The sequence below is a fragment of the Leuciscus leuciscus genome (assembly GCF_965113295.1).
Source record: "Leuciscus leuciscus genome assembly, chromosome: 12".
NCBI classification, from domain to species: domain Eukaryota; kingdom Metazoa; phylum Chordata; class Actinopteri; order Cypriniformes; family Leuciscidae; genus Leuciscus; species Leuciscus leuciscus.
The window spans coordinates 33,145,412-33,168,465 of record NC_138736.1 but is presented as its reverse complement, the minus strand read 5'-3'; the positions used below and the strand labels follow the sequence as shown (position 1 = coordinate 33,168,465).

At 38.6% G+C, this 23,054-nt stretch overlaps 1 protein-coding gene across 1 annotated transcript; it reads right to left on the bottom strand.

Annotated features, from left to right (window-relative positions):
* Positions 1–3,472: 3,472 nt before the first annotated feature.
* Positions 3,473–9,052, bottom strand: LOC309511182 (CD209 antigen-like protein C). The gene is made up of 6 exons (XM_082186305.1): positions 8,908–9,052; positions 6,753–6,881; positions 4,959–5,129; positions 4,690–4,871; positions 4,324–4,439; positions 3,473–3,980 (listed from the first exon to the last, which is right to left on the bottom strand). Exons 1-6 carry the CDS (start codon positions 8,990–8,992, stop codon positions 3,821–3,823), a joined length of 843 nt encoding a protein of 280 aa, XP_082042431.1. The 5' UTR covers positions 8,993–9,052; the 3' UTR covers positions 3,473–3,820.
* Positions 9,053–23,054: the final 14,002 nt, after the last annotated feature.

Genomic DNA, 23,054 nt, shown 5'->3' with positions numbered 1-23,054 from the left:
AGGAATTTGTAAGCATTTCAGGGAAAAAAACAAACTAACGCATATGTGATTGTGTAATCGAGAACGTGATGTACGGGAAAATGTGCACACACACACACACACACACACACACACACACACACACACACACACACACACACACACACACACACACACAGTTTAAGAAAACAAGTTAATGCTGCATCAGTGTTTCCCAACCCTGTTCTTTGAAACACACCAACACCTACACATTTTCAAACCACACCTGATTCAACTCATCAGCTGGATAGTTGAGACTTTAAGACCGGAAATGGATGGGTCAGAAAAGAGAGACATGACATCTAAAATGTGCCCTGCTGACAAAAGTGCAGACGTGCAGGACTTTTTAGCTTTAGAAAAACAGTCGCATGCTGTTTATCATATTATTTGCATTTATTTGCATAATCATAAACACCTTATTTTGTATCTTAGATAGTTTAAACGTTTACTACACATTGTTATTTCATATAGCTATATATGGGGGGGAAATAAAATAAATTACTTGATAAAACAAATATAATTGATTTCATCCAGATTTTTTTTTTATTACTTTTTCATTTCTTAATTATTTTATATATTTATTTTTATTCTTATTAACTTTTATTTGTTAACTCTTTCAGTTTTCATGTTTTTTTATATTCCCTTTTTTATGTGTTTGTTTGTTTATTGTAATATTTATTTATAACCACCTGCTTTTATTTCCATATTTATTTATTATAGCTTACATTTACTTATTTTTATATTTTCGTTTGCAAAGAGGTTTGGTCCTCCAAACATTCAAAGCACCGCTAGCCCTGTTTGTCCTGGTGGGTGGGGGAAAATGCTTATGAGCATAATAGATTCATTTTATATGAAAGTTTCGAAATTCATACAGGGTATCATGATGTTAAAGTGACCTAAACTTTTTACTCAGCCTCAAGTTGTTCCAAACCTGTATTAGTTTCTTTCTTCTGCTGAACACAAAAGAAGATATTTTGAAGACTATGGGTAACCAAACAGTTGATGGACCCTATTGACTTCCATATGAAAAACAAAACAAAAAACTATGGAAGTCAATGGGGCCCATCAACTGTTTGGTTACCCATAGTCTTCAAAATATCTTCTTTTGTGTTCAGCAGATGAAAGATGCAAATGATGACAGAATTTTCATTTTTGGGCGAACTGTCCCTTTAACAAAGGTGTGTTTCTGTGAACAGGGCTTAATTAATGAGCTGGAAACACAATGCATGTAGCCCACGTACTGCTCTCTATCAGTCTGACCCGACCTGTTTATGGACTATGATTAAGATTATGCTGATATAGGTAAAATAGTAGCCTACTTTGATTAGGCAGGTGGCCTCACTGTGGGATAGCAACCATGGCAATCGGTTACGCCTCTGTCATAAAAAGCAGTCGGATGGGACGTGAAAGGACATGAGCCAAACAGCATCCATGCATGCACACCTTACGCAAACGCTTACATTCAACATGTAAAACTAGACAGGGCAACTGAGCACTTGTTTTGTACGTAAAAAAGAGACAAAAACGATTGAAAGATTATTTGTGCTGCTTTCCAAAGACTTTGACTTTTAAGTTGGGTTTAGTTGATCCCATTCTAGTCTGGTTTAAATGGTCTTGTCTCTGAATGGGTTCTCTAAATCTTGAGTGATGCCCATAGTTTGGAAAAAAGCAACAAAGGCATGGCTTTTAAGGCTATTGTGATTATTTTTAACATGATGATAGAGATCAGTTCATCAATGTTTATGTTGCAAAATCCACAAATCAAATATGAAGAGAAAAAGAAAACTAAACCACGTGCCCGTACCATGATGGAAGTTGAACAAACTCAGGGTAGGAAGATTAGTTTTGAGTTGACAAAACCAAACCAATCCGATGTTGGTATGACGCTGATTATTAACTTTCTGTCAACTCAGGCTTTGATCCTAGTTTAGGAAATAACTATGGAGCATGTGCAAGAAAGTGTGACATCAGTAGCGGACAGCCTATCACATGCTGTGAAATTACTCACTTCTCTTTTCTGCAGAATATTGCGAGATTGAAAAATATTCAGAATTTAAATGCATTTACACATCAAGAAAAGAGTTGTCTATGAAAGAGGGCAACTAAGAAAACTTCTTGCTATTTCAGTGCAAGTAAATGTCGGGAAGTTAGTTTATATAGTTGATAATGTACAGTACAGGTCAAAAGTTTGGAAACATTACTATTTTTAATGTTTTTGAAAGAAGTTTCTTCTGCTCATCAAGCCTGCATTTATTTGATCAAAAATACAGAAAAAAAAGTAATATTGTGATATATTATTACAATTTTAAATAATTGTTTTTCAATTTATTATACTTTAAATTATCATTTATTTCTGTGATGCAAAGCTGAATTTTCAGGATCATTACTCCGGTCTATCACATGATCTTTTAGAAATCATTCTAATATGATGATTCATTATCAAAGTTGGAAACAGTTCTGCTGCTTTTTAGGATACTTTTATGAAAAAAAAAAAAAAAAAAAAAGAAGCAAATTTTTTACAAATAGAAATCTTTTGTAACAACAATATACACTACTGGTCAGTAATTTGGGGTCAGTAATTTTTTTTCTCTCTTTTTTTGAAATAAATCAATACTTTTATTCAGCAAGGCTGTGTTAAATTGATAAAAAGTGATAGTAAAGAAGATTTATATTATTAGAAAATATTTTTTTATTTTGAATAAATGCAGTTCTTTTTAACCTTTTATTCATAAAATATATTAGGCAGCAGAACTGTTTCCAACACTCATAATAAATCCGAATATTAGAATATTAGAAATATTAGACTGGATGTCACATGTGACACTGAAGACTGGAGTAATGATGCTGAAAATTCAGCTTTGCATCACAGGAATACATTCTTTTTTAAAGTATATTCAAATAGAAAACTATTATTTTAAGTTGTAATAATATTTCACAATATTACGTATTTTTTTCTGTATTTTTGATTAAATAAACGCAGCCTTGATAAGCATTAGTGACTTCTTTCAAAAATATTAAAAAATCGTAATGTTTCCAAACTTTTGACCTGTACTGTATATAAGGGATAAATAATCCATGGTTAGCCATGCATGATTTTAATGCTTGACATTGGAGGCAAAGAACCGCTCAATGCAAAGCGAGGAGTAAATTACTGTAGCAATGAACACCGCTAACAGCAGAGCCAATTTCATAGTGCCTAAAACCCAGGGCTGGCGCAAACTAAACTGAAACATACCTGGCTATCCACCTAAACCTGCTTCATGGCATAGGCTCCAGCTATTGACTGACCCATTATGTTCAAGATTTTTGACTCAATGCTGTGCCCTACTGAGTGTAAGTGGAACTGCCGGACATAATCAAAGTTCTAATAATTTTTTTTTTAAAACAGGTATTTACATAAAAGTTGTTATATATAGTCATAATAGTTACCCCAGAACCGCAAACACAGCATAAGTCATTCAAAGACGTTTAGTTGTTAATGAAAAGACAATACATTTTACATTGAAAACTGATAAATCAATTGATCTTTCTATAATTTTTCTATAAAATTCAAGCACTTAATTACTTTATAAAAATCATCCCTTGGTAAAAAGCATAGCTAAAGTTAGATAAAAATAAATGCACTTATGATGTTAGATTAAAATAAACAGTTAATTGCTTTTTGACTCATTACTGCAGTTGGTCTTTCTTTAAAAAAAACAAAAAAACATTTAAAACCCTGAGACCAGACATGCTAAACACAATGGTAATTGCATTACAGATTGTATTGCTAATGGTCTGTTTCGATTGGTGGGAGCAATGATCAAGTAGACTCAGTCGTCTTCTCACAGATCCAGGGCAAGGACATGTAGCACGGCGCATCATACCAGCTCTTTACAGCCACACGGCTTAAAACATCTGTTTTTATCATGTAGCCACAGTCTTCATTGATATGGTTGTTGGGCTCGCCATCTTCCCAGAAACTATGGAGGAAAAACAATGGGTTAGTCCCAGTCAGACATCCTGGTTTCCTTGGCTTTTAACAAGTGGAGACAGCATAATCACTAATATTAATATAAGCCAGATTATCATTTAACATTGAGGATATATGAATAAAAAATGAGTGAATGCAAGATCTCTTTATCTTCAGCTTTTTACAAAGAGGAAGAAGAAACTGGAAGAATGAGATGATTCAGCTTTATAACATGAGACCATGTTCCCAAATAAGACGATATGATTCAGTAGTTTTAACTCCATGTGATATGTGTCATCTAGTACTGAAGCTTGGACTTCTAGTGTGAAAGTTTTAACTTGCTAAGTTCTTACCCTCCAACCAGTTTGGTTCCGTCCACCCAGTACCAGTCGTCTTCTACTTTTTCATCACTTATGCCAAACCAGTAAGCGTTCCAGTGTCCACGGGGCAGCAGGTCCCATATGAACGTCTTTATCCGGTCAATAAGTCAAATATCATTAAAATCAGTGTGGGAAAAAAACCTTAGTAATCAATTTTAATGCCTCACATGTTTTGGCTAAGATCCCTTCCTCTTTTGCATATTTAGTAGTTTCTGTTCTCTTTTTTTAAACACACATAGAGATGTGGACAGTCAGTGTTACTTGAGGTCCTTAGATGTTCTGCAAATATATCTGCATTCTTAAAGCGCAGTGAGATGCACAGCTCTCGTCTGTCCTCACCTGTTCCTCAGCCGTATGGATGATGGCCAGGTGTCCTCCGTTCTTCTTGCAGTATTTCTGACTGTCTGACCAACTCCTGCCATACACTGAGATGTAGTAACAACTGCCGTTAAAGAGCTTCCAGTCTTCAGGGCAGGGACTCTTCGTTGGTGCTGGAGTGGTGCATGGTGCAGGGGTTGTCTCTAAAAAGACCCAACATTTTTGGACGTTATGAAATGCAAGAGATTGCTTGTTAATAACACAAATGCATGCACTTGCACCTCACGAACCAAGCTTAGTGATTTTGTCCTTCAACTGCGACCGCTCTCTCTCAAGTTCACTCTTCTCTTTCTTCACAGTCAGCAGTTCTTCAGTCAGAGCCGTTACGTTAGCGCAGCCCGTCTGCATGTGTGTTTCCGAAGCGCTGGAGAGGGAATCCTGATCAGAGGAACGGCCCTTACCTAAGGAAGAGGAAATAAAAGCAGAAGTGGTTTCACATAAGGGATTCTGAGAAATAAAGATAGAAAGATGAAGTTTACAATGAAACTGATGTGTTTCTGAGTAATCATTTTATTATAATTTGACTGTTTTACACAAGAAAAGGACGTTTTTTATTATGTACTTGTGTTGATTATATCTGGAAGATAAATAGCGAATGAACTGTTTAATAGTTAGAAATAGTAACAGAATACCAAAATGAGTCGAAACAGAATTCGATCAAATTAAGAACTTGTGAATTGAATTCAAATCAAATTGCATCTGGAAATACACTATGTGGACAAAAGTATTGTGGCACACACCTCATAATTATTGAATTCAGGGGTTTCAATCAGACCCACTGCCACAGTTGTATAAAATCAAGCACATAGCCATGCGATCTGCATTTACAAACATTTGTGAAAAAAGGGTTCATTGAAGAGCTCAATGAATTCAAGTGTGGTATTGTGATAGGATGCCACCTTTGCAATAAGTAAGTTTGTATAATTTCATCCCTGGTAGATATTCCACGGCCAACTGTCTGTTTTGGAAAATGGAAGCGTTTAGGACTCGGAGCGACTCGGAATGAAGCGGAATGAGGCATGAAGCGGAAGACCATGTAAAGTCACAGAGCGGGGTCACCAAGTGCTGAGGTGTGTAAAAGTCACCAAACTTCCACTGGCAATAATATCAGCACAAATACTGTGTGGCGGGAGCTTCATGGAATGGGTTTCCTTCCCAGAGGAGTGAAAGCTGTTCGCGTTTCCATTACCCTTCAAATTGCGCAAATTGAAATTGCGAATTGAAAATACGGGCAATGGAAAATTTCACAAAAACTCCCATTTATCGCAAAAAAGTTTTTACGCTCGCATGAGGTGGTTTTTCAGGCAATTCGAAAAATAAATATTTCGCAAAACTGCAATGGAAACAGTTTTTGCGCATTTACGGGTCACCTGACGTAGATGACGCGGTGTGTTTGGACAGAATACGAGACAGAGTTCTTAAATTCATAAAAGACAGAAGAATTTCAAGAATAATGGATTCTAAACCTCAAATAAATGCCACAATCAAGACCTCGAAGCAGATATGAGGGAGAAACACCCAGAAACACCTCATATGTGCCGCTCTCAAGTATAATAAGGGTCGTTCTTTACCATTAGTGCTTGGAAAACACACATCTCCATCGATTAATAATAATGGCTAGTGCAGTGGCTGGGATATAGTACATAAACCTACCAACGTCCGTTGCCATGGTTTTTGGAATTATTTTACTTTTCGCGAGAGGAAAAAATGAAGTTTTAGTCACATAACATCGGTTAATGGAAACACCGTCATTTCGCAATAGTTTTTTATCGACATTTAGAAAAAAATCGCAAAAGTTTTGCGCAAATCTGAAATGGAAACGCGCCCATAGATGCAAGGGGAGGGACCCATTTCAAATTAATGTCTATGTATTTAGAATCCAATGTCATTAAAGTCATTGTTGGTGTGAAGGTCATGTGTCCCATTACTTTTGTCCAGTGTTAGTATCAATGTTCAGCCCTACTCGTTGATAAACACTATCACACCAAATTGCGCAAGTCATGTATATGAGAAAGGAGAAGTACCACTGTGAATACTTGTGACCACCAGGATCATGAGTAAGATGAGGCAGAAGGCAGTCAGGCATGCTGTTGCCACTTTGAATGGTTCTTGGTAAAATCGCTTTCCACTTTTACCCCCAGCGTTCTTAAATACTGTGGACAAACAAATAAAACAACGATTTACAATATGACAATTGTATAAAAACGGTCAAATCTAACAATGCACTTTTTGACACAAAGTTAAACAAATGAAGCATGTTTACATAACATTTATTTGACAAGAAATAAAAGCTTTTGAAAACTTTTTTTGGATTACATCATGTCTCCCATTTCAGTGAATGATTTACAGTATTTTCCACTGCCACTGAGGTTAACTCAAACCCTGAGAGTATTGATGAGTACTTTATCAAATAACGTTGTAGGTTTGTCAAGCAGGATTTTTTTGGCATAAATCATAAACATTTATGGTTGGTGACATTTAACAACTGGACATTTATGGAGCATCTGAGGTTGAATAATTGCCCAAAAAGGTAACAAATGTTCACATTCAGGAAAGTGTAAAAAGTAATCCTTTAGAATCATCTGTTGAGAAACACATATTGGTCAATGTGATAGTGGTTTGACCCTGGAAAAACAAAAATCCTGTTTGAAGTACATTAGGGTGGCCAAAAATGATGTATCTGATAAAAGTAGTATGCAATAAAACTTATACTTTATAAATAAAAATAAAAAAGTCAACAATTTTAGCTTTTATATGACAATTGAAAAATAAATTATACACTTTAACTCAATCTAAAACCACTGAGTCTTATTTATTCATTTGATTATTTTACAAACTTTCTTATAAGGTATGGAGAAATACAGGCCTTATTAATGTAAACATTAAATTCAGAATGAATGTTTGTACATTCAAAAAAATATATACTTAATGTCTAATAAGTAAATTTTATTTATAGAGCACATTTAAAAACAGCAAAGCTGACCAAAATGCTGAATAGAGAAAAAAAGAGTCCAACAGAATAAAGAATGAAAACAAAATAATAAAAACAACGACACAAACTTAAAATGCCTGGCGAGATACGCTTTCAGCTTATTTAAAAAAAGATAATAGAAGGTGCAAGGCGGATGTCCTGTGGCAATTGATAAACGGGGGGCAGCACCTGAAAAGTCCCATGCAGAAGCATATACAAGTTAAAAAGATGCGGGCCCAGAATAGAGCCCTGAGGTACTCCAATAATAATAAGAGTTGAGAATGAGGAAAACTTACCCAACACTAAAAAGACCTGTCTTTAAGACATGAACTAAGACATCATAAGGAAGTACCCTTGATACCAATCAAATGTTCTAAATGCCATAGAAGAATATTATGATCAACAGTATTAAAGGCAGCGGTAAGATCAAGTAACATCAATACAACACTGAACAAATGGCTCAAAAATCACTTTATCATCAAAAAACATTAAAATATTTTTCACAAAGTTCAGCCGAGGGTTCCACATGAAATTGACAACCTGGATTAGTTATTGAATTAATCATGGGGAATTGAATTAAGTCAGAGACATTTTTAAACAGTCTTTAAAAACCTCAAAGGACTCAGTTAGGCGATCATGCTTCCATCTCCGCCCTGCTTTATGACAAGCCTGTCTGAGAGTACGAGTATGATCATCCAACCAATAATAGGATTTCGTTTTCGATTGTTTCAGCTTGAAAGGGGCAATTGAATTTAAAATTATAGAGCAAGATGATTAAAAAGAGAATTCTAAATTCCAAGTCTAAATTCTGAAGGGATGTAAGTCATGCATCACTAATACTATTGCTCATACCTAAGGGTTTGTGATTTGAATCTCCTTACCCTAGCCTAAATATAAAACTTTGCCACATAAATGTAAAATCTAGTGTTGGAATGTTTTAATCAATGTTTCAACTGTTCAATCAAATGTCAACCATATATGATTGTTAAAAAATATATCTAATATAATCTAATATATCTAAATACAACAATTTTAGCTTAACTCAATCTAAAACCACTGATTAAAAATGTCTAAATTCTAAAATAATATTTAGAGCTTTTTTCTTTTTCTTTTTACAAACTGTCTTGAAGAAACACAGGGCTCACTACACACAGTGTAAATGTAAACATCAAGACACAGCACATGTGTCCAAGTTCTGATTCTCATACCTGAATATTGCACCTCTGGAATGCTGTAGTCATTGTCAGGCTCGTCGATCAGATTGTTGTGCATTCCCTCTCTGTTTGCAGACATTGCTCTCGTTTTGCACGCTATCCCTCTGTTCACTGCAGAAGTTGCTCAACTGCAGGGGTGTTTTAAAACAATATTGTGTCCGTGTGCTGTGACGTGCGATTGGTTGACATTGTAGTTCTCTGTATCTCATTAAAGATCCAGATGTTTGTTTAGCCAGAGAATGTCATAAGCAATTTCCCCAAAAAAATTAGCTGACACAAATATTCTGTGATGTTTTCTGTAAACCAGCAGCTTATGACTCACCCTAACTGTAAACATTACATTATTTCATAATTATTGAATAGCCACTCACATATTGTTTAATACATAAAGCTGCAGTCCGTAACTCTTTTTGTTCAAAATTTACTTAATAAGCGAGTACCTCATGTAGGCCTATGATCCATGTCCCAAACTGGGTTTTTGTCTTATTCTGAATCACTACGGTACAATAAGTGTTTATATTCGAACTATTTTAGTCCGCTGCGTGACTCGTCATTGACATAAACATAGATAAGTAGCTCCGGCTACAATGTTCTTCCGCAAGACGCATGCAGTTCTGTTTATTGGCGTCAAAAGTTAAGGACTGTGGCTTTAGGTGTTTTTGTGTTTTTCAGAGAGATTTTTATTACTTTTCCCTTTCTTTCCCTTACCCAATTATCAGTATGAGTATAAACAAATCCTTTAAAAAAATATGAATGGAATGTAATTATTGAATAATAACCTCATAGGCTAGTAAAACAGCTTGACTCACATGTCTTTCTGTCCCAATGTTGTACTCCACAAATCTAAAAACATTAATCTGTCCACAAATCCCTCATCAACAAATGTTCACAAAAACCTTTGAACATTACAATGTCACTATATTTTCCAGAGACACAACTTTAGTGCATGAACCTCAAAACTGTTTCAACTGACTACATCTTGAATGAGGATATTCGGATGCCAGATAACAGTTCAAATAACAGTTGCCAACAATTCTGATACATGCTTAGCAATTACTGTGTTTTAAACAAGTAGAATCGATCATTACATCCTCACCTTATCTTAGTCCATATTTAAATGCAGAAACGCAGAAAATTTGTTCAACCAGAGTTGCAGCCGTTCCCTCTGACACTTACATTTGTTCGTGAAAGTTGGGGTTTGGTGGCATGCCTGAACTAGTTGATAAAGGTAATCAGAGGCTTAACCTAATATTATTATATTATTATAACATAGCCTTATACATACATAGTAAATCATACAGTTTGGAACGACAAGAGGTTGACTAAATGACAGAATTTAATTGTTGTGTTAACTATCCCTTTAATAGTGTCAGCATACAGGTTTGAGGCGTTTTAGGATTCATGCTAACCATTAGGAACAAGGTGATATGCCATTAAACATTATACACCTTTCTTCAACCACTAGATGGAAGCATAGACATGTTCCAGGACAGCCAGGAAACTTAGAATTGCAAAGCTTAGCTTTTAAATCTGATCTTACTCATGAAAATGACCACTGCAATGTTATTAAGCTAATTTATTGTTTGTTTTCCCCCCAGTAGAAGTAAAAAAAAAATTACTTAACATTTTTTTATATCAGTATTTATTAATTATTAATTAAGAATTACCAGGCAGTACATCTTTTTTTTTTTATATAATAAAAAAAATACAAAAAAAGAGTGGTTTGGATTAAAAATAAGGCCCAGCAAGTTGTTGTGGAAAATGTAATTTATATCTTCTTATCCTTCATATACAACTCATGTAGCAGATGGCATTCTGTTGTGTTTGACTGTGCAATCCTGAACACAACACTTGAAATACAAAAACAACAACTGGTTGCTCCAGGATACTACATTGACCCTGGTTGTTTTGCAAAAATATGAAAGACTGAGTTTAATAAGGCCTCAAGAATGAGAGGAGGTGATATCTATGGAATTTATAAACACTCATTTTACTGATAGTCTTCATATCAGAGCCGTTCCATCTGAAGGATAGATCGAGGTTTAAAAAAATACAACCATTACCGTCATTATGACGATGTTTCAGTCTGTTTTTGTTATAGGAAGACGAGGAGGCACCAAACTGTTCTCATATGAAGATACTGGCACCCAAAACCCACTATAAAACAATTGAAAAGTGTCAGAACTTAAACTGAAAAAATTGCCTATTAAAAGGGTTAGTTCACCCAAAAATGATCCCATAATTTACTCACCCTCAAGCCATCCTAGGTGTATATGACTTTCTTCTTTCAGCCAAACCCAATCTGAGTTATATTAAAAAATATCCTGGCTCTTCAAAGCTTTATCATGGGAGTGATTAGAGCCTGAGTCTTTAAAGCTCCAAAAAGCGCATGTGCATTACATAGGCCTACATAAAAGTAATCAAAATGGCTCCAGGGGTTAATTATGGCCTTCTGAAGCAAAGTGATGCGTTTTTGTAAGAAAAATATCCATATTTATAACAGTTTAAACTCTAATCACTAGCTTTCGGTAAAGGCCATACGCAAGTCGAGTTCCGGCAGAAGAGTGACCTCTGACCCGACATATGGAAAAATTCAGGTAGCGGCCGTACGCGTGAGCTTAGGTGAGCTCTCACGGTTCAGATAAATATGGCTGGGCAACAAACACAAGCTCAGACATTACTCTTTAAAAATTCACATTTTAGACTTCTAATTCGTGACTGGTGTTTTGTTTTGTTCTTTAAGTATGAGCACAAATAAAAGTGTATTTATTTACCTTATGAAGCCACTAAAATTAAAAAGTCAACAGGTGCAGGAGGCCATTGCAGCCTGCAGGGGGTGCTGTAGCCTCTTTGGGTTTTTTATGGTGCCATTCATTCCATTAAAAACAGACGAACAAATACATAATAGCACACTTTACCATTACAGTGTAAAGCTTCTGAATGACAATAAAGCCACTTAGCATATGAGACTAGCTTAGCTTGTGCTTCATTATTAAATATCATGAATAGTTACAGAAACACCATACATTTTATCCATCTGACAACAACAAACCTCAACAGTGAAATAAGTGAGAGCTAAATGCATAACCTTTATCCTTAATGGAAAGCTTCAAACTATAATGGACACTACCACAATCTATAACCACACTCGCTCTGAAAATAAATCAAGCTGTCTCATTCTAATGGAGGCTAACATTAGTCCCTCATAAAACATTGATTTAACCTCTCAACCATGGCCAAACAAATCGAAAGGCGTGTGGGCAGTGTAGTCTTTTGTATCTCGACTTATTAAATGTCAGACCGTACTTACCAATATGAGATTTTCCTGGCTCTCATTTTCCACACTTTTGATCACACAATGATCTGCATCTATGGAACCCATTTTTACTGGTTTAGATGCTCTGATTGGAGTGACCTAAAATATAAAACTGTGCCAAACCAAAGTGTTTGCTTGCTCACCAATAAACCACAGCGTGCCTGCAGAGCTGTGTGAATGGCAGTGATGTTAGACAGAGGCGTGTGAGAAACGGCATTGTGGGTAGAGCGGCTGCCAGTGGAGGAAGTTCTTTTGCTCATCAGATTGATATACACAAGCCACCAAACAAAATGTGAGTTTAAAGGCCCACTGAAGTGCCTTGAAACGTGCAGCGTTATTCAATGTGTTGATGTAATTTCCACTGACACAGGAAGACAGGGCGGGACATATTGAACAGCTCCTCTTCTTTTTTAAAAATAGCCAATAGCGTTTAGTTATATCACAGCTCGGCCAGAGCTGTTGAGCTCAGTAAAGCCGCAGTTTTCTTCTAATCTCTAACAGTTCCTCCTCCATATTGCTTTAAACTATAGCATTCTGTGCAGAATTCAAAAGGATCCGTTATGTTTTCTGGTCTGCGCCGACTCGCTCATATGATCCATTCTGTGCTCATTGTGTCTCTGGACCGGAACACACTGTTTGCGCTGTGACGGTTCGTGTGACACTAACATAAAACCAGACCAGCAAATTTAAACTGTCTGAATCGTTCCCTATGTAGTGCACTATGTGCCATTCACCATGTAGAAAATAGTAAATGTGTGAGCAAGTGACAGATTTTAGCCGCAGCTTCAGCGTCTATTTATAATGTAGGGGACGGGACACTGTGGATTCTAGAGAGCATTTGATTGGACAGAACATCTGATGAGAAACGAAAGTGCAGAGTGATGTCATCAAAATCATTGATGCTTATTGGCGGAAGTGAGAGACTGTACGTTTTTTTTAAAAAACAAAAAAAATTATTTCACAGGGATACATTTTTTTTTTAGAATCATGTCAGATTTAGTGGGTGAATCTTTTGTGTGGTAAATGAAATTCAGATTATATCAAGAAAAATTATGTAAACTTGCGATCACTTTGCGCTTATAGACTGAACACTTAATATGCATGCGCATGACGTCACCATTTTAACAAATTCAAGTTTTTGTAGTTTACACAGAGACGGTAACGGTATCGTTTTCGAAAACTTGCACTTTGAAACCCATAAGTTTGTGTTTTCAGGCCCCCAAAATGGCCTTGTCTTATAAATGAACAGCCAAACGCAATGTTTTTAGTTGAAAACGGTGTCATGTAAACGGCTCCTAATTTGGTCACTGTTTCCTCTCTCTGTAGTTCCAGTATTCATTCACCACCATCTCAAGGGTTTACAGAGAAAATGAGCAGAAGTTATGTGGGTGAAAGCTAGTAACTCAGCTAACCGAGGTCTGCAGAAGCGCTTCTCTGAATGTCACATCGAACCTTGAAGCAGTACAGCAGCAGGAGACACACCGGGTGTCACTCCTGTCAGCTAAGAACAGGAAACTGAGGCTACGATTGGAAAAACGTCACCTGATCTGGTAAGTCTCGATTTCTGCTGCGACATTCAGGAATTTTGGCGTAAACAACATGAAAGCATGGAAAGAATTGAGGCAGTTCTGAAGGCAAAAGTTGGTCCAAGCCAGTCCTAGCAAGGTGTACCTAATAAAGTGTCTGGTGAGTGTATAACTCCTCTGCATTGGCTCAACACTGATTAAATCTATCTATTTTTGTGGCTGACAAATGCATAAACATCACCTCATGACCTACTCCCCAACATCTCCTTCTTTCAGTATTATTCATCTTACAAATGGGTCATATGACTGCGGTGGAGTTCAGTTTCAGCTGAAAAATGATCTGGTGTCAGTTTTCTGCAATGCACTCAGTACAAATAACACATACCAGTTAAAATACAGCAAAGACAAAAACACAAGTGTGCTGTCATTAGGGTGTGAGTCACCGGTAACAGCTACAGGTAACATTGCGCAATGATCTTGAGAACCGTTGACGGCATTTACCTTTCAAATGACTGGATTATACCTGCCATTTACATGACTGTGCAGTCGCTATCTATTATGATCATGATTACTCTGTTTCATAAACAGTATTTATTTATTTCGAATCCTTCACATTGCAGTGTGTGCTGTCAGACGCTATCTACTGGAATTATGACACAATTCAAAATCATCTACTGACCACATGATCAAGAGACTTTCATAATTCCATGAATCACAATCATTCCACACAATGCTTTCCAAAGAAAAGCATACATTTCTTCAGTACCGTCTTGCATAGTTGATGCATGTGATGCTTTAAGCCAAATATAAAAGCCAAAGTAGCTTCGACTGAAAGAGAGCAATTAAAGTTCTACGAGCAAGGAAGGAACTCATCATTCAGATTACAGGAAACTCCAGTATGCACATGTCAAACATGATGTGCTCATTGCATCAACATGTAATTGTTTGAGTAAAAGGTATACATATCCACAAAGAAGCCCCACCTCTCTGCTGTAGGGTATCTCATTTTGATTTTTGCAAGTGTAAAAGAGTTGCTTGCGCTCTACTGTTGCATTCCTCAGTAATTACACACTGCATGTCCCGTCCTGCTGCCGCCTGTACAACACACCAATCATCTTATGGAAAAGATGCTCTATTCACATTAAGCTTTTAGGCTGCATCTACTACTACAGCTTCAGGTCTGAGATCAGAGTGAGATTTATTAAATTAGTCTTAAAAGCAGAAAATGGTTCAATCTACCAATACTCAAACTAATGCGTATATACACCTCAAACGCCAACCTAAAAAACAAGAACTTATTTGCATAAAGGATGCCAAATTGTTGAGATGTTTTGCATTTTTAATGCCAAACAAGCGCATTTTCATGTTAAATACTCGCTGATTGATATCAACCTTTACAGACACAAAGTTTATTATTATTACTACATAATACATGTAGAATAGCATTAAATATGACTTACATTTTTCTTGAGTGGTTTATATACACTCACTGGCCACTTTATTAGGTATACCTGTTCAACTGCTTATCTCAAATATCTAATCAGCCAATCACATGACAGCAATTCAATGCATTTAGGCATGTAGACATGGTCAAGTCAAGACGATCTGCTGAAGTTCAAACTGAGTGTCAAAATGGGGTAGAAAGGTGATTTAAGTGGCTTTGGACATGGCGTGGTTGTTAATGGCAGTATTTCAGAAACTGCTGCTCTACTGGTATTTTCACACACAACAATCTCTAGGGTTTATAGAGAATGATCTGAAAGACAAAATATCCAGAGAGCAACAGTTTTGTGGGTGAAAATGCCTTGTTAATGCCAGCGGTCATAGGAGATGGCCAGACTGGTTTGAGCTGATAGAAAGGCAACAGTATCTCAAATAACCACTAGTTACAACCGAGTTCTGCAGAAGAGCTTCTCTGAACGCTCAACACGTCGAACCTTGAAGCAGACGGGCTTCAGCAGCAGAAGACACACCAGGTGCCACTCCTGCCAACTAAGAACTGGAAACTGCACAATAAGATTGGATTGGAAAAACATTGCCTGGTCTAATGAATCTTAATTTCTGCTGCAACATTCAGATGGTAGGGTCAGAATTTGGTGTAAACAACATGAAAGCATGGATCCATCCTGCCTTGTTTCAATGGTTCAGCAGGCTGGTGGTGGTGTAATGGTGTGGAGGATTTTTGGGCCCTTTAGTATTGAGCATCATTTAAATGCCACAGCCTATAAGCATTGTTGATGAATACTGAAGATGTCCATCCAAGACCATAGTGCATCATCTTCTGGTGGCTACTTCCAGCAGGATAACGCACCATGCCACAAAGTTCAAATCATCTCAAGCTGTTTTCTTGAACATGACAATGAGTTCACTATACTCAAATGGCATCCACAGTCACCAGATCTCAATCCAATAGAGCAGCTTTGGGATGTGGTGGTACAGAAGATTCGCATTCACATTTCCAGCACCTTCTTGAACCTATGGCCATGAAGAATTAAGGCAGTTCTGAAGGCAAAAGGGGGTCCAACCCGGTACTGTCACAGTGTCTGGTTTGTGTTTCCCCGGGTGTCCACTAGAGGTCTCTTTCCCTTCCTGTCACCATTCACTCTGGAACCGCAATTCCCATAATCCTTTGTCTGTTCTCATCACTCATCATTGCATGCAGCTGTTTCCCATTACATTGTTTAGTTTCTGTGTATAAATACCCTGTCTGTTTTAGTCCTTGTCACGGAGTCATTGTTAATAGTCACTACACTTCTGGTCTGCGGTCTTGCCTGTTTCTTGTTTTGTGTATTTGTATTTGTATTTGTATTTTGGATTGCTATCATGGATTTTGAACCTTGCCTGGATGACTACGAGATGGATTACACTTTATTAAACAACTACTGCCATACTGCATTTGGATCTACGTACTTTCCTGTGTGTCCCCGTGACAGAATGACTCCGTCTCCATATAGATCCAGCGGTATGAGTTTTCGTGATTTTTCCTCAATCACAAAGAGGGAGAGGAAACAGCGGAATGGGAATCATCAAGCTGAAGAGGAGGAGCCACGCATGACGTTAAATGAGTGTTATGCTTTGTGTGCTCATATCAGGGAGGAGAGTGCTGCGCTCCCGGTTAATTCCGGGGAGAGAACAGCACCCAGTCACTCGCGGACAAGGAAGAGGAAGACTTCCCGTCTCCCTAATGGCCCGGAGCCTGTCCCCTCCGAGCAGCCCGCTGTCGTTCCGGAGGCCGTCCCCTCCGAGCAGCCCGCTGTCGTCCCAGAGGCCGTCCCCTCCGAGCAGCCCGCTGTCGTCCCGGAGGCCGTCCCCTCCGAGCAGCCCGCTGTCGTCCCGGAGGCCGTCCCCTCCAAGCAGCCTGCTGTCATCCCTGAGATTGTCTCGGAGCCGCCCACCATCAGTCCTGCCACGGCCAAGAGAGTGGTCTTCCTTTTTTATGCAGTGGCGGTACTGCAGGCGTGGAGGAAGCACAGGACGTCTGCCGATCCAGAGACTGTTCCTGAGCCTGTGTCTTCGGACAAGATGGCCGCCGCCGAGCCTGTTCACGTCACGCCTGCCGAGCCTGTGTCTTCGGACAAGATGGCCGCCGCCGAGAGTGTTCACGTCACGTCTGCCGAGCCTGTGTCTCCCGACAAGATGGCCGCAGCCGAGCCTGTTCACGTCACGCCTGCTGAGCCTGTGTCTTCGGACAAGATGGCCGCCGCCGAGCCTGTTCACGTCACGTCTGCCGAGCCTGTGTCTTTGGAGAGGATGACCGCCGCCGAACCTGTGTCTTCAGACAAGATGGCCGCCTCCGAGCCGGTGGTGTCTGTTCCTGAGCCGGTGGTGTCTGTTCCAGTTCCTGAGCCGGTGGTGTCTGTTCCTGAACCGGTGGTGTCTGTTCCAGTTCCTGAGCCGGTGGTCTCTGTTCCTGAACCGGTGGTGTCTGTTCCAGTTCCTGAGCCGGTGTCTGTTCCAGTTCCTGAGCCGGTGTCTGTTCCAGTTCCTGAGCCGGTGTCTGTTCCAGTTCCTGAGCCGGTGTCTGTTCCAGTTCCTGAGCCGGTGTCTGTTCCTGTTCCTGAGCCGGTGTCTGTTCCTGTGCCATGGCCGCCCGAAGGGTCGTCTCCTCCCTGGCCGCCCGAGGGGTCGTCTCCGCCGCGGCCGCCCGAAGGGTCGTATTCGCCTTGGCCGCCCGAAGGATCGTCTGCGCCCTGGCCGCCCGATGGACTATCTGCTCCGCCCTGGTCGTCTCCGCCGCTGGCCGCCCGATGGACTGTCTGAGCCGCCCTGGCTGTCTGATGAACTGTCTGCTCCGCCCGATGGGTCGTCTGTTTGGGACAATCTGCTTCGCTCTGGCCATCGGCTAAACCGTCACCCCCTGTTTCCGTTCCCTTCCATGGTCCTGGCCCTCCATCCCTCCCCCTGATCCTCCACCGTTCCACCTCCCTCCTGGACTTTTATTGTTTTTTTTGTTTCGTGTCGTGGAGCGTCTGGTAGCCGCTCCGTAGAGGGGGGGTTATGTCACAGTGTCTGGTTTGTGTTTCCCCGGGTGTCCACTAGAGGTCTCTTTCCCTTCCTGTCACCATTCACTCTGGAACCGCAATTCCCATAATCCTTTGTCTGTTCTCATCACTCATCATTGCATGCAGCTGTTTCCCATTACATTGTTTAGTTTCTGTGTATAAATACCCTGTCTGTTTTAGTCCTTGTCACGGAGTCATTGTTAATAGTCACTACACTTCTGGTCTGCGGTCTTGCCTGTTTCTTGTTTTGTGTATTTGTATTTGTATTTTGGATTGCTATCATGGATTTTGAACCTTGCCTGGATGACTACGAGATGGATTACACTTTATTAAACAACTACTGCCATACTGCATTTGGATCTACGTACTTTCCTGTGTGTCCCCGTGACAGGTACTAGCCAGGTCCAGGTGTATCCAAAAAAGTGGCCTGTGTGTGTGTGTGTCTGTGTATATTGTACATACTATTTTCTGCACAGTATGTATTACACAAAGTTTTGATTCTTAGGATTAAATATGACCAACATTATCCTTGAGAGGTTTTTGTGAGATTCATTCCAATAGCTGTATGCGGTGTGGTTGGGGTTTATATCACATAAAGGGATAAAGGGAGGTGGTTTCAATTGATAACAATGCCAACTGGTTTTTGATAGGTAAACTTGAGATTCTTGGGATGAATGTTAGTTCGGCAAATCAACTGGGTTTAAGTAAGCGGGTGATAGTCGCTCTTTAAAAATCGATGTTGTTTTTAGAGCTTTCAGTATCATGGTGAGTGTCCTCACTTGAGTTCCAACACAGTATAACTGTTTGAATAGTGGCTTCAGAGCACTACAACACAAGAGGCACATAATCACTAGGCTTACAGATATTTTGTGAGAGATGATTATTTGGCTTAATCCATCAAGCTTAAACTCTTGGATGTTTCTGAGGGATGTACATTGTGTATATGCCATTCAAAGCATTCTCCCCCAAAAAAACAAACACCCACTATATTAAGAGAATACACCATGTTTATTCTGATGCAAAATGTGAAAGCTGTGAGAAAAAAAAGACCTTTTCTTGATTTTTAAAATAAAATATTAGTGGTTCTAGAAGACATTGCTTTTTTGTTGTATTGTTTTCTTTTGCATAATTTAACTTGGCGTCTACTCTGAACAAGTCAACAGAGGACAGCAAATCCTAAAACCGAATACCCAAAATAAGACATACTGTTTGTACTCATGTGAGTACAGTAATGACTGCTATAGAAAAGTATGTTTTTGTGGTTTCATCAGTTGACTTTGACTTGATTTTCAAGAAAAAATTACTCCTTTTTTTGCTAGTAATCAGACTATTAATAAAGCTTTTTACAATATGTTTATGGAATAAAGGATGCATCATTTCCAGTAAAACTGCTGTTCTACACAATCCAGAGATCTTTAGGAGCATTACAACATAAATGTGACTAACATAAAAAATTAGTCAGCTTCCTTTCAGCAGTAAATTGACTGTTGTTCAGTCATGATATCCTTATGTAGGCGAAACTGGAATGGCCATTGGCTCTCTCACAAAAGGGTTTTTAAAAGAGCAGTTATGGATTTATTAGTAAAATAAGATCTGTTTTTAATATTAAAAGCAAGCTGCTATTAAGTTGTTAAATAAGAAGTACTCCTACCATAAGGTTTACATGCTTAATGAATAAGACAACCATTGCAGTCCTTTACCGCAATGATTTTTCAGCACTCAGCTTTAAATAAAAATTGCATTTGAGGATTCAGTGTAATTTATGATGTCGAACGAAATGAGAAAGTTCCCAAGTAATTTCAACCACAGACCTTATTTTAGTCATAAATCTAAAGTCCCCAATTTACAAAACCGTTAGACATTCCTGAGGGAATTTGAGGATGTAAAATACTAGTTCTCTTCCAGATTTTAGAACTACAAACTGAACAGCTCTATTTAAATAGACCTTTTTAATCGCGTAGTGGCCGTTACACCTTGGGTGTGCTATATTTTTCAATAATTCAATGGCCCGGAATCAATCATTCTGCTTATACTATGGTTACCACACCTCAAAACATTGTTCAGATGATGTATTTCAAGATGTGTCAGGTTTTTGTCCTTAAAACGCTCTTGTGTGTAGAACTCATTTCTTACGCATCTAATCCTAAGCCTCTTATTCCAAAACGTACTTTTAGAGCTAGTAATGGAGGCTTGAGCCATTGATAGCAGAGACTAATGCAGTTATTAGAGAGAGAGAGAGAGAGAGAGAGAGAGAGAGAGAGACCATTATCAAGCGTGTATGAATTATCCGAGTCTGTTTCTAAGCAGTGTTCGGCACTACTAATAGCGAAACTGTACGTTTATCTGCTCCAAGAACAGCGCCATTTTTATCCTATTTTATCCTATCCTATTTATATTTACTATATTTATTTGCTTGGTCAGTGTCGTTGTGGGTTTTGGTTCTTTTGCAGTTGTAGGTTGTAAAGACCTTTGAAATAACTGAACTCATTTGGCGAAGTGATATGGAACTGTAATGCGGTCAAGACTGCCTGGATCTACTTTAGCCGTGCGTTTCCCCGCAAATAATTGCACACCTTAGAATGTTCATAAACCAATCAGATTCAAGCATTATACTTTCTCTTATCCCAGCTGTAAGTAAACCATTCGTAAGTAAACATTTCTGTATATTTGAACATCTCAACCAACCCAACACAACCACCAATAGTGTGTGTCTAGAGGCGGGGCTAACTGATTTTAAAATCAAACATGCACACAAACAAACGTGGAAATTTCAACACAGGTGTGCTGCCGATTTTTCAGTCCTGTCCAACCTGCTTACTGAAAGACTGTTGTAATAGTGAACATGCGTGTTTCTCCGTTTCTGAGGAACTAGATCACTCCGCCGTGCTTTCGTTTAGTAACACTGCGGATCGAGACAGGATGTTAATGCATGTTCAAACAAATTGTCCAGCCGTATATCATAAACTGAACAAAGACATATAAGGAGCGCATGCAATACTCATACAGAACCGCCTAAGGTTTTAAAATATGTTGTCCTCTCAGTTAAGTGAGCAAACCTGAAATGAACTTATATGGGTTATTCTGACAATTATAAATATGTGTATTACACATTTTCTCTAGATTATCATACTTTTGAAAGTCAGTCCATGAAAGTCAGTGGGGTTTAACTTTATATCAATATTGGACCCCATTGATGTTCAAAATATCTGTTTTGTGTTCCACAAGTCAGGAAAGACATGAGGTTTAGTAAATGACAACAGATTTCTACATTTTGAGGTCAGCCCTCTTTTCAACATTTTCAATCAATAAACTCTAACAGTTCAAAACATCTGTCATATAGCCTACATTATTAAGACTTTAAGTGCCTTAGTTAAAAGTTTACTAATTCTGCATTATAAAGTGCTTAATAAATTGGCTAAATCAGAATTAAAGAAATAATGTGGATATGTACTAAGAAGGCATTCAGCAAAGGTAATGACAGCCTTTGGGGCTTGCACAAGCAAGTTGGCGAAATGTTTCGACAGCGGAATTCAAAAAACACTCAACAACACTGTCATGCACCTCCTCCTTTCTGTTTCTCAAACATGCATGCGAAGGAACCACTACAGGTAAATTACTGGTTAGTACATTCACACAGAACACTGCAGACAAACAGGTTTGTAACTTAATGGTAGAAAACCTCCTCCCGTGAAAGCTTGACTCGGACGGCATGGAGACTGATACCACAGAGACACAATGAGAGCGTGTCAGGGGAGGGGAGCTATTGTAAAAAGGTGAGGACAAGAGAGGGGCAAGAAGATAAAAACCTGAAAGACTTCATTCTGAAGCCTCAGGCTGTTTACTGGATCAATAGTGGAGATGTGAAAATATGGTGACCACACAAACACACGCAGACCATGCACATGAACCAAAACCCTACTGTGTAGGCATGTCCTGATTTTGCTGAGTTAGCCACGTTCCAACATATTTTAATGAAACTGGAACAACATTCCTGTCTGAAAATGTAGTCCTAACCATATCCCTAAAATCAAAGGGAAATTAAGGGTGAATAACACTGATAGAAGCACCTGGTTGTAAGCCAAAACTTGACATAAACTTGTCCCTCAAATCTGATTGGTTTATTGTAATGTTGTTTCAGGATCAACAAAGATGTTGATCCAAGAGCATGTTGAAACACTTGGTGAAATCAGGTTCTGCCTGTCCGATCAGGCCTGGGACAGACCCCCGTGGGCAGACTACAGCATACAGGACCTAAGTGAGACCCTCTCGTCATTCCTGGTTGTCACCTTCCTGGCAATACCATGGAATGGGATTTGTGATTTAATTATATTGGATCACTGAATGCCTCTAAACTCATTCATGGACATGCAGAAGTGCAGACAACACCCTTGAAATTTTTTCACCATAGTAGATTACTCCAAATACCATCACAAATCACTACTGCAAAAAATAAATAAATAAATAAAATGCTGGTGTGTAATTTACTTTTAAACAATTTTCACCTTTAAAGTGCTAGTAAATTTCACAAATAATTACAAAGAAATGGCATTGAATTTAACTTTTTTTTACCCTTTAGGGATGATATTTTTATGGCAAAGGCAACAGTTTTTGTAGTAACATATCTATGGTATTTTGGCTTAAACTATTGTTACCATGGTAATTCTTTTCACTAGTCAGAATGAAAAAGAAGTCTATTCATGCAATATACTGTACAAACACTGTCACACTGGATTATATATCTCAGGAGATGACAAATTGCGCTTCATGACCAGTGAGAAACCAGTCATGCATACTTAG

Excerpts from the sequence above, each read along its gene's own strand:
- LOC309511182 (XM_082186305.1), bottom strand. The coding sequence starts at position 8,992 with ATGTCTGCAAACAGAGAGGGAATGCACAACAATCTGATCGACGAGCCT. Across the intron at positions 6,882-8,907 it reads TCCAGAGGTGCAATATTCAG|TATTTAAGAACGCTGGGGGT; the intron begins GTATGAGAATCA and ends GTTTGTCCACAG. Across the intron at positions 5,130-6,752 it reads GGTCACAAGTATTCACAGTG|GTAAGGGCCGTTCCTCTGAT; the intron begins GTACTTCTCCTT and ends CCTCTTCCTTAG.